Here is an 11,619-nt window from a genome sequence, read left to right as displayed (position 1 = left end):
CCTCCAGACCTGGGGCTGAGCAGGTGCCATGGGGACCTTGCTTCCTTCCTGGTGGCCTCCAGAGAGTTCTCCTTGCTCCCACCCACGGTGGTGCTTTCAGGAGCAGTGGCGGGCACGGCACCCCTCCCTGCCATCACACGGACCCAGGTCCGAGGGTCCCAGGCAGCCTCGTGTGGTCACCTGCAGGACAGCCCGGGGCTCGGCCTTCCTCTCGTTGCGTCTGGTGGATAAGCCGCCCACTTGTCTCCATGGGGACTTCACGAGTGTGTGGACAGGGCCGGTCAGGAAATTCGCCCGAAATCAGAGGAGGGTGTCGTCCTGACCCCCGACACTGGCAGTTCTCGAGCAGCCGAGACATTTCAGAGGCTGCTCACATCACCTGCTTTCGGACCTGCCCAGAGGCGCCCTGCATGGACTCCTAAGGAGCCGAAGCCCCCCCGCTTGCCCTTCTCTCTCCCTCTGCGGGGTGTCGACCCTGGGTAGACAGGGGGAGCCAGTGCATTTATTTTCGGCTCTGCCAACAACGCACCCAGAGCACAGCAAGGCAGCTTGCAGTTACCTGTGGCTGGCGGGCTGCTGAGGCCCTCCCAGGCTCATGCCCACCCTCTGCTGCCACTGCAGGGCCACCATCAGTGTGGGATCTGCTGGCGGGTTGTGAGCCAAGGCCCAGGTGTGGCGTGGGGTGGGGCCACGTGGGGTGGTTTTCGGTGATGTCCTCTGTAATCTGCTTTGACCCCTGCCTGTGGCTGCAGGTGTACAGGCCAGCTGGGGACGCCCTGGGCAGAGGCAGCCCCAGGATGCACGTTTCTATTGCCCGGCTGGTGGACATGGAGGGGAACCCACTGTGGTTCTCGAGCCCGGAGCCTGGATGCAGCCTCATGGTGTTTCGTAACAGCAGCCTGTCTGGCCTATGGGTGCAGCTGCCGTGCCCACCACCCACCCTCACACCTGGGACCAGGCTGCCCTGTGTCAGGGGGCAGAGCCCTCCCCACCTGCAACCTTGAAGCCCCCTCACTGCCTCTGCCCTGGACTCTGCCCTTGCTGTTCGTGACGTCGGCCTGGCCATCTGACCTTAACCTCACTTACTGGCCCCGGTGGGTACCTGTCAGTGCCAGACCCCTCCCCTCACAGCCCTGCATGTCCCAGCAGTGCCCCAAAGGGGATTCCGTGGTTGGATTCACCTAAGAACCATTTTGACGTTGCTCGTGGCCCTCTTGTTTATCTGGGTTGGACAAGAATGCAGGGTACGGAGGGCGTTCACTCGCAGCCCAGCCTGAGCTGGGTCTGTCCTGGTGGCACCTGCTGCGGTGCCTCCCAGCAGCCCTCAGAGACCGTGCCTGCCAGTGGCGTTGGCTCAGATTCTCTGGATGCTTTGTCTTTGTTCTGGCCAGGATCAGGTTGACTAGATTTCATGCTTCAGTTTCTTTCTTTTCTTTTTTTTTTTGTCTTTTTGCCATTTCTTGAGTCACTCCCATGCCATATGGAGGTTCCCAGGCTAGGGGTCGAATCGGAGCTTTAGCCACCGGCCTATGCCAGAGCCACAGCAACGCAGGATCCAAGCTGCATCTGCAACCTACACCACAGCTCACGGCAACGCCGGATCCTTCACCCACTGAGCAAGGCCAGGGATCGAACCCGCAACCTCACGGTTCCTAGTCGGATTCGTTAACCACTGTGCCATGACGGGAACTCCCTCAATTTCTTTCTTTCTTGGTTTCAGAGGTCAGAGGAAAGAGCACTTGGAATTGCTCTGGTTGGAGGTTCTGCAAGGTCACGCAACCTGCTACGGGGTCCTTCCCCGCCTTCCTGTGCACGTGCAGGTGGAGACGCAGTTACGTCGAGACAGCCAAGTGGATGGCAGGGGACAGCTTTTGCTGAGGGGAAGCGCAGGCCCGGAAGGCCGTTAGCTCTTGACAGAAATCCCGTGAGTCAGACTCATGGTTTAAAAAGCAGTGACTCTGTTTTATTCTAGAAGCATCTGAACAAAAGGCAAAGGCTTTTGAGGTCTGCGGTGCTGCTCAGGGGTGTGGGCTCAGGCAGGCACAGCGGCATCATGTCCACGGCATCCGGGCTCCCCTGTCACCCTGATGTAACCTCCTTGCTAAACTGTCCAAGGAAGTGCATGGCTTCTCTTCTCTCTGGGCCCCTCTCAGCCTGGCCCTCCTCTCAGCCCACCAGCTCCAGATGCCTGTCCACCCCTCCTCCGACTTGCACCGCCATCTGTCACCTCCTGAAACACCTCCTCGGCCAAAGCTTCCCCCAGCTCCAAGGTCTGGCCTGACCTTGCATCTCTCATCTCTCGCAGGGTGGAGGCCAGGCCCCCATAAACCATGCTGACCACATCTTTGCTGCACTTAAACTTACTTCTAGGAGTTCCCGTCGTGGCGCAGTGGTGAACGAATCCGACTAGGAACCATGAGGTTGCGGGTTCGGTCCCTGCCTTTGCTCCATGGGTTAACGATCCGGCGTTGCTGTGAGCTGTGGTGTAGGCCGCAGATGTGGTTCGGATCTGGCGTTGCTGTGGCTGTGGTGTAGGCCGGCGGCTACAGCTCCTATTTGACCCCTAGTCTGGGAATCTCCATATGCCATGGGAGCGACTCAAGAAATGGCAAAAAGAAAAAAAAAAAAACACCCAAAACAAAAAACTTACTTCTAGGTCACCCTCTCTGTAGGTGCATGCACCCCACAGCCCTCATTCAAGGCCTGGCTCCCTTCTTCCCCTCCGGACCTGTGGGCATTCTCTTCTGCAAAGCCTTGCGTGGTCTTACACATAGACGGACAGACGGACAGATGGAGGGCTGGACAGGGAGGCACAAGGCAGACCAGGGGCAGATCCGTGAGCCATAGCGAAGTTCCTATGTCACGGGCGAAGTAGGACCTCAAGGCCTCTTGTAATTTCTGTGCAGCATGGGTGACTCGGGAGGTTGCTGACTCGTGGCCTCCCTTGCCCTTCGTCCCTGAGCTGCGCAGGACGTGCTGTCTCCTGTGCTGCTCTGTTGGGGCCCCATCGCCCCAAGAGGAAACCCTCTCGTCCACCTATGTCTTCAGCTTCTCAGTCTGACGAGGAGGGGCTCTCCTCGGGGGAAGCAGGGAGGGAGACCAGGAAGCCAGACAGGACCCTTTGCAGAGGCGCCGAGGGTGTGTGGGGGGTTCGTGCATCCACGGGTGTGTTTTGTGTTGAACCTGGGGCTGAACTCAGAGCCCAGAACACGTACTCCTTGGGCTTTCGCTGCAGGCGGACAGGTCTGGGAGAAGACGGGGAACTCACGCCCGAGAAGGTCTGCGGAATGATGGGCTTCTAGTGTATCCTGTGTCTTCAGATCCAAAAGGCTGCAAAGACTTAGGGTTTGAACATCCCAATGTTGCGTATTCTTGACTCGTAATAGCGTACTTAGTAAAACCACGAAAGCTTGTGTTTTTCAGGCACGTTGAGTTTATGCGCTGCTTCTTCTTCTTCTTCTTCTTCTTTTTTTTTTTTTTTTTTTTTTTTTTTGGTCTTTCTGGGGCCGCTCCCGCGGCATATGGAGGTTCCCAGGCTAGGGGTCGAATCGGAGCTGTTGCCACAGCAACGCAGGATCCGAGCCTCGTCTGCAACCTACACCACAGCTCCCGGCATCACCAGATCCTTAACCCACAGAGCGAGGCCAGGGCTCGGACCCGCAACCTCGTGGTTCTTAGATTCATTAATCACTGAGCCACGACGGGAACTCCTATGTGCTGCTGCTTATGCTGCATCACCTACAGCATTCAGCACCCAAGGATTTATAAAACGCTCAATCTCCAAAAGACAGACTGGTGCCACCTGGTCTCATTATTTTGTAATTCTATTCTAATTTAGGTCCCCCTATGCTTTCTTCAGTGTCAGGGGTTGAATATGAATAGCTGTAACAAGGATCCCAGTGACAGCTCTGGGGACAGTGACACCCTGAGGCCTGCTGCCCGGGGGCTGGGTCCCAGACGCCTCTGGGCAGGAGGAGGTGGGACCGTTGTCAGGAGCGGGGACCACCTACTGCCTCCACCTGCCCCACTTTGCTCATTAAGCCTTTAGAGAAGATAAAGGAAGTGACAGGCCCATTTCTTTCCACCTTCCAAAGAATACGCCTCTGCATAAAAGATGCCCTAAATCCTTTGTGACGGCCACAGGCTAAGTGGGGCCTCTCCGAGGGCCTGGTGTGTGGCAGATGACAATGACATAAACTGCCTCCGGCCTCAGCCTCTGGTGAGTCTCGTCCCCATTTCCTAAGAATAAAGAAGCTAATCTGTAAACTTTCAGCAGGACTTGCATTCTGGTGGGGTAGCTTCCTGGGGGAGCAGGGCGTTAGGCTGAGATCTGAATCAGAATGAAAGAAAAAGCTCTCCTTAAAGGAGAGACTAAAGACAGGAGGCGGACTGGATGCAGCGAGGCGGAACCCCCGCCGTGCTCGTCCACGGCAGCCTCACCAAGGGGGCTCTGCGGCCCCTCTGCCAGGGCCAGATGTCCAGGCCCGGAACCCATTGCCCCTTCTGGGACCTTGTTCAGTGGGAACTCTTGAGCAGACCCATGTACCCCAACATTCCCTGATGGGGGTGGATGGAATACACCACGGATGTTGCTGCCGCCGAGTGTCACGCAGCTGTTAAATACAGAGCCACCTGTGTGCACACAGGCCAGAGCCACACAATCCGTCTGAACTGCAGAAGCAAAGCTGGAGCAACCTCTATGCAATACGATCTCCTTTCCAGGAAGAAGAAAGGGCGGGAGGGAGGGGGGAGAGAGGTTTGCGTAGACGTATAGGAAAATACTCAGAACCACATCATTCACTCATATTTACTTCAGGGGCAGTGAGAGGCAGATGGAGAATGGAATTCAGAGGTTTTGCACTTTCTAGATAATAGCTGCCTATCATATCTGAGGTTTGATAACTCCTCTGTGTAATTTCTGTAACTTGAAAACCTAAAGAAAAGCATCACTTAAAAACTGCCATTCTTGGAGTTCCCGTCATGGCGCAGTGGTTCACGAATCCAACTAGGAACCATGAGGTTGCGGGTTCAGTCCCTGACCTTGCTCTGTGGGTTAAGGATCCGGCATTGCTGGGAGCTGTGGTGTAGGTTGCAGATGCGGCTCGGATCCCGCGTAGCTGCGGTTCTGGTGTAGGCCAGCAGCTACAGATCCGATTTGACCCCTAGCCTGGGAACTTCCATATGCCACAGGAGCGGCCCAAGATAATGGCAAAAAGACAAAAACAAAAAAACAAACAAAACAAAACAAAACTGCCATTCTTTTTTTTTTTTTTCTCTTTTCTTTGTCTTTTTAGAGCTGTACCCGCGGCATATGGAAGTTCCCAGGCTAGGGGTCCAACTGGAGCTGCATCTGCGACCTACACCACAGCTCATGGCAACGCCGGATCCTTAACCCACTGATCGAGGCCGGGGATCACACCCGTGTCCTCACGGATCCTGGTCGGGTACATCACCCACTGCACCACCATGGGAACTCCAACAACTGCCATTCTTATTAAGAAAGCAAGCTCCTGCTACTTCCATCTGCAGAGAGGCAGCCTCTTGTCAATGCACACGGCGTCCCCTTCCCTGGAACATGATCTGTCGTAAGCAAGTCCGCACAAAGCCCTTTTCACCAGCAGACACCTGACAACCTGCCATCGCCTGGGGCCTGGGCTGCGCTCTTAGAACGCGCAGCATGTGTGTTCATCTGGCTCATTTTAACTCAGCCTCTCAAGACTCTGCCTTTTACAGTGCGCAGTATTCGTCTCGGAGCAGTTTCGCTGAGCCTGGAGTTGGACAGAAACAGATTCTGTCAGTGGCCAAATGAGGGTGGGGGTTGGTTCCCAGAATGCACACACACACGCGCATGTGTGCAAGGATGCATGTGCGCACATGTGCAAGGATGCACGTGCTTTGCTCTGGCTCTAGTTAGCAGGTTCTCGGGGTCTAAGGAGCTGGGGGGTGGGTGGGTCAGGAGCTGCAGCCCTACCCTGCCCTGGGGGCTGCTGGGAGCTGTGCCCTCGGGAAGGTGGCTTCTTCCAGAGGCCATGAGCTGCCACGCGCCCCCCTCCCCACCCCATCCTCCATCCAAGCTCCACTTTAGAAACAGGAGGACTTCCTCTGAATAGTCTCAGTGTGAGATCCTGGGGCCTCAGGATTTGCTGTTCAGAGTCACCCAGTGAACAGACATGAAATGCGTTTTATTCAAGGTCACGCAGGGTGGCTTGGGGACATTCCACACACGTTTACAGCATTTTAAAATGACATGTGTTGACTCTTTGGTCACCAGCTCCTCTTCTCAGACTGAGCGAAATTCCCTCTCCCCTCTGCTCTTGATCAGGCAAGTTCAGGCCTTGGTGCCCGCTGGCTGATGGACCTCTCGGGTGCACATCTGACACCTGAGCCCCCATGGCCCCAGGAAGCCGGGGGCTGGCTCTCCAGCTGGTCTCTGGACATGGCTGCGCTTTGGCCAGGCTCCTTTCACAGGGGTGCGGACGCCCACACCGAAAGGATGCTGCAGGGTGGCAAGCCTCGCAGCCTCTCGCTGGCCATCCAGCCTGCTTCCTCATCCTGGCCCTACCTCCATGCCCCACTCCCTGGTGCCAGCTGTCCCCGTCACTGGCACTGCCGCCCAGGTCTCTGATGACTCAGGACGAAGGCTCTGTGGCCTCATTGTTCAGGAGGGCCCAGTATCATCAAGGCTTGGAGAACTGGTGCAGCAGCAGAGAGGAGAGCTGGACGGTGGCTGAGCAGGACCGGGGCAGGTGGGGCACAGGGGGGGTGCTGGGGGGGCGAGGTCCACCTGGGCTTGCAGGAGAATTCCATGGCAGCTCTCAGTGGGCATGGACGTGTCCTGCACACAGGAGAGCGGCCCCTTTGGACCTGGGGGTGGGGGCCCGTTATGCAGGTCATGCAGAGGGAGGGGCAACCACATCACTCAGGGTTAGCACCCCAGTTCGGGCCTGTACCTTCTGAGAACAAGCACTGAGATTAGGAAATGCCCCATTTTCTCCTGCAGTTCCTGGACCCCAGTCCTGGGCTTTGGTCTTTCCTATCCTCTGTGAAAACAGGCCCATCCACACAACCAAACATTAGGAACAAAAGGGCCTAAATGCTGGAGTTTGACAATCATTAGCTTTGAATCCCAGGTGGTTACAAGGTCCCGCGGTTCCATGGCTGGGATGAGCCCAGACCAGCTCGGGGGTGGGGGTGGGGGTCAGCGCTGATTTGTCCTGGGCACTCCTGGCAAGGGGCTCAGGCTGCTGCTGCGAGGGGGGCCCCGCTAGATGACCGAGGTCTCCGTCTGCAGGAAGGATGGGGCGCGGGAGCCGCGGGGGACCTGCAGGGCGCCCTCCGAGCCGTTCCTTGAGATGGATGAACTGTGCAGCCTGTAGTCCCGGCCGGAGGGTCGGCTGGGGCACAGGCCTCGCCACCTCCTCCTCAGCTCGCTCTGCACCTGGGCCGATGGGAAATGCAAGGTGCCACGGGGGTCAGGGGCACGCTGGCAGCCAGGACCCCAGAGTCCCCCTGCAGCAGACTCGGTGAATGGCCTGCTTCCCCCCACCCTTCGCTGAGTGTGACATCCCAGCCCTGCTCATCAGATGGGCAGTAGGACAGGAGGGAAAGACCAGGGGACCAGAGAAAAGTGTTCAGACCACAGAACCCAAGGTCTGAGCTGCTGGTTTTTTAAGATCTGCAAAGGACAGCGGCTGATACTCCCGATCCCAAGAGGACTGATTCGAATTTTCAGAGAAGCCGAGCCCTGGTTCTGCTTCCTCCTGCCTGGTGAGGGAGTTTCAGGGAGTCCGGAGGAGGAGGAGCCCCTCAGCCCAATAGAGGACAGGGCAAGGGGCAGTGCTGGGATGGTCAGTGCTGAGAGGAGAGAAAGCTGGACACAGCAGGGGCGGGACAGCATCGGAGTGGCCTCGCGGCAGGGCAGTCAGCCCTCCCGGAGGGGCTGTGCAGTAGGAGGCCAGGGGTCGCCCCGGCTGCCTCGCGGCCGCCCTTGGCCCAGAAGAGGGGTTCTGGGCCCCGAGAGTCTCCAGGCGGACCGCTCCCCTAGCTGAATAACCTCTGCACAGATGGGCCGCTCAGGGACAAGAGCGGATGAAAGAGCAGAGCCTGCCTTTCTCCCAGGCGTGAGGTTCCTATGACCCCTACGGCTGATGCTTGGGGGGTGGGTGGGGGGCTCCCGGCTGGGAGCCTGGCGAAAAGAGAGTAAAGTCCAACTTGGGAAAAACCTTCCCACTGAGGGCGGGGAGAGGAATCTACGGAGCTCGCGCGCTGTAGGAAAAGAAAGGCCTGCGAGGCTGCTTGGCACCTGCCTGAGCAGCTGAAAAAACAGCCACTGCCTGTTAGATGAGGGCCTGGGGGGCGTGGCGGAAGCAGGGGGCGTGGCAGGAGCAGGGGCATGGCAGGGGCGGGGCCTGGCGAAGCAGGGGCGGGGCGTGCGCGCAGGGCAGCGTTGGACAGCGGCGGGCAGGGTGGACGCAGGTGGGCTGGCCAGGGGGTTCCCAGGGGGCACCCTGGGCCGGAGCCAGGCTGGTCAGATGAGGTGGCTGGGATGCGCGGCAAACTGAGCACCGCGAGGGCCCCGGGAGGGCTGCGGGCGCTGGGCGGTGGCACTGACCCCTCAGGAGGGGTGGGGGGCGTTTTAGGGACTCCATCCCAAGCCAGAATCCAGGCTTCCCCAAAGCACTTACTTCACTGTTCAGAAAGCAGTAGAGAACAGCCACCACCAGGCCCTGCAAGCGAGAAGGGTGGTCAGAGGCCAGTCGTCCGCCTGGGGGACACACAGCCCCTTCCCGCCTCACCTGAAAGGATCCGATGCACAATTCGAAAAGTATCTGGTATTTGGAGGAGATTTTGATGGGAAACACGGCAAACACCATATAGTGGACTCCAAACAGCGGGATGAGCAGCAGGGTGGACTTGGTGAGCCTCCTGCATCCAAAACACAAAGGGCCCTGAGCTCCCGCGGTGCCTGGACGTGTCCTCCCTGGCCAGCCCAGAGCCCCTGTGTAAACCACCCCAGTCCATTATGGGCAGAATGTGCAAATGCGGTGACAAGCACCTCATCAAGCAGCACAGCTCCTAGAGGACATCTCCAGGAGTTGGCCAAAGCTGCCTTTGGTCCGAGGGGGTCTTACGGTTTCATTTTAATAGTGGAGACCCGGAGTGCCCATCGTGGCTCAGTGGTTAACGAATCCGACTAGGAACCATGAGGTGGCGGGTTCGATCCCTGGCCTTGCTCAGTGGGTGAAGGATCTGGTGTTGCCGTGAGCTGTGGTGTAGGTTGCAGATGCAGCTTGGATCCCACGCTGCTGTGACTCTGGTGTAGGCTGGTGGCTACAGCTCGGATTCGACCCGTAGCCTGGGAACCTCCATATGCCACGGGAGCGGCCCAAGAAATGGCAAAAAGACAAAAGACAAAAAAAAAAAAAAAAAAAAAAAAAAAAGCGGGGGTTGGGGGGAGACCCAACCCCAGCCTTTGAAGGATGGGGAAAGTTGTACTTTCAGATCCAAAGAGCAGATGCTGCAGGGGTTGTCCCCTGGGCACAAGCAGGCAAGAGTGTTCCTACAGAGGGCTGTTTACAGGTCCCAGCAGGGGACCGGCTGTGGATCCCACAAAGTCTGAGGACTTGGGAACCTGGACTGGATCTAACGTCTCTTTCAAAGCGCTCTTACCCTACTCCGTCAAAAAGCAGATTTTCTTCTCGGTGCACTGGTGTTGAAAACAAAGCAGCAGAACTCAGTTGTACCCTCCTGGAAGCCTCACTCCTACGCCTGTGCCCCTCTTGCTCCCCAAGGAGTTACAGGTCAAGTTTCTCTAAGTCAGGCCTTCTCAGGCCCCAGCTGCACCAGAGCTACCTGGCAGGCATGTTAAAACACAGATGCTTCTGACTCTGAAAGTCTGGGCTGTGGCCTGAGAATTTGCTTTTCTATCAGGTTCCTAGAGAAGTGTGGCTGCTGCCTGGAACCCCACTTGAGAACCACTGCCTGAGCCAGGGACTGTCAGGGCTGCACAGAAAAATCACCTAGGGGGCTTTTTAACCTCTTTGAGTCCAGGCTGCTCCTCATCCAATTAGTTGGGTCTCTGCAGGTGGCCCAGCATCTTCCCAGGTGATTCAATGTGGCTGTATTTTTTTTTTTTGGGGGGGGGCGGGGGTCTTTTTTGCCTTTTCTAGGCCCGCTTCTCCCGGCTTATGGAGGTTCCCAGGCTAGGGGTCAAATCGGAGCTGTAGCCACCGCTTACGCCAGTGCCACAGCAACACGGGATCCTTAACCCACTGAGCAAGGCCAGGGATCGAACCCACAACCTCATGGTTCCCAGTCGGATTTGTTAACCACTGAGCCACGACAGGAACTCCCAATGTGGCCATATTTGATGCTGCAACCCCAGCATGGTCTGAGGAGCAGGAGTATTGAGGTCACCTGGGGAACAGTCAGGAAGGCAGGGGCTCGCCACGCCAGGTGATGCGTGGGCACACTGAAGCCTCCTAAATGGAAAACCGGCAGACACTCCAACAACCAGGCTCGTCCAGGATGCTGAGTTGAGGGAACTGAGTGCAAAGGGGCTCCTTGCTCTCCCCCACCTTCTCTGGCTCTGGGAGACATAGTTACCACTTTCTTTCCGTGTTTTTGAGGCACCTACCTCAAACCCAGCCCTCAGAGCCTCGGATATAAGTTCCAGAAGTGTGTTCATGTCTCTGTTTCCCTCAAACACACACAAACAAAACAAACTGCCTGTACCACGACCTGTGGCATGACAACCAGAAGAAAGTGTCCTGTGCTTCAGGCCACCTGCCCAACCTCTGAGACCAGCTCTTCTGCAGGAAAGGCTGTCACTGACTACGGAGCTGCCGTCATCTGCAGACCTGAATATTCGACTTTGTTTTTTTATTTCTTTATTTTTGTCTTTTTGCCTTTTCTAGGGCTGCTTCTCATGGCACATGGAGGTTCCCAGGCTAGGGGTCTCATCGGAGCTGTAGCTGCCGGCCTACACCACAGCCACAGCCACGCGAGATCCGAGCCGCGTCTGCAACCTACACCACAGCTCCCGGCAATGCCGGATCCTTCACCCACGGAGCGAGGCCAGGGATTGAACCCGCCACCTCGTGGTTCCTAGTCGGATTCATGAACCACTGTGCCACGACGGGAACTCCCTGAACGTTTGACTTTATAACATGCATGGTGCCCATGGCTGCCTTGGTTCAGTGTCAGCCGTGAATGAAGGCTGGGAGTCTGCAGGGACCTGCCCTTTGGTTAAATGCTAGTGAAAACCTGCTGGATTCCCATCAGTGATCCATCTGGAATCTGCTAGGGTACTAGGCTCTAGAAAAGGTTTTAGAGGCTGGACCCCTGGGGCCCTCTGCAGGGAGATCTGTCACTACTGTTCCGAGACAGAAAAGATGTCAGCATGTACCAGGCGAGCATCACAGATGTGCTCAGCCTTTCTGGTTATCCTGGAAAAGGAGAAGGTATATATATATATATATATATTTTTTTTTTGCTTTTTCTAGGGCCGCTCCCGCAGCATATGGAGGTTCCCAGGCTAGGGGTCCAATCGGAGCTGTAGCCACCGGCCTACGCCAGAGCCACAGCAACGCAGGATCTGAGCCTTGCCTGTGATGTACA

General features: G+C 57.0%; 1 protein-coding gene across 1 annotated transcript in view; it reads right to left on the bottom strand.

Moving 5' to 3' along the window:
• Positions 7,151 to 11,619, bottom strand: part of VIPR2 (vasoactive intestinal peptide receptor 2) — a 70,030-nt gene continuing 65,561 nt past the window's right edge. Inside the window, 3 exon segments of the mRNA NM_001195117.1 lie at positions 7,151 to 7,438; positions 8,685 to 8,726; positions 8,796 to 8,925. Coding sequence (NP_001182046.1) covers positions 7,265 to 7,438; positions 8,685 to 8,726; positions 8,796 to 8,925 — 346 coding nt within the window. The 3' untranslated portion in view covers positions 7,151 to 7,264.

The sequence above is a fragment of the Sus scrofa genome, chromosome 18 (genome assembly GCF_000003025.6).
Source record: "Sus scrofa isolate TJ Tabasco breed Duroc chromosome 18, Sscrofa11.1, whole genome shotgun sequence".
NCBI classification, from domain to species: Eukaryota; Metazoa; Chordata; class Mammalia; order Artiodactyla; family Suidae; genus Sus; species Sus scrofa.
Note: the sequence above shows the minus strand (reverse complement) of the source record. Positions and strands in the feature narration are given on the sequence as shown.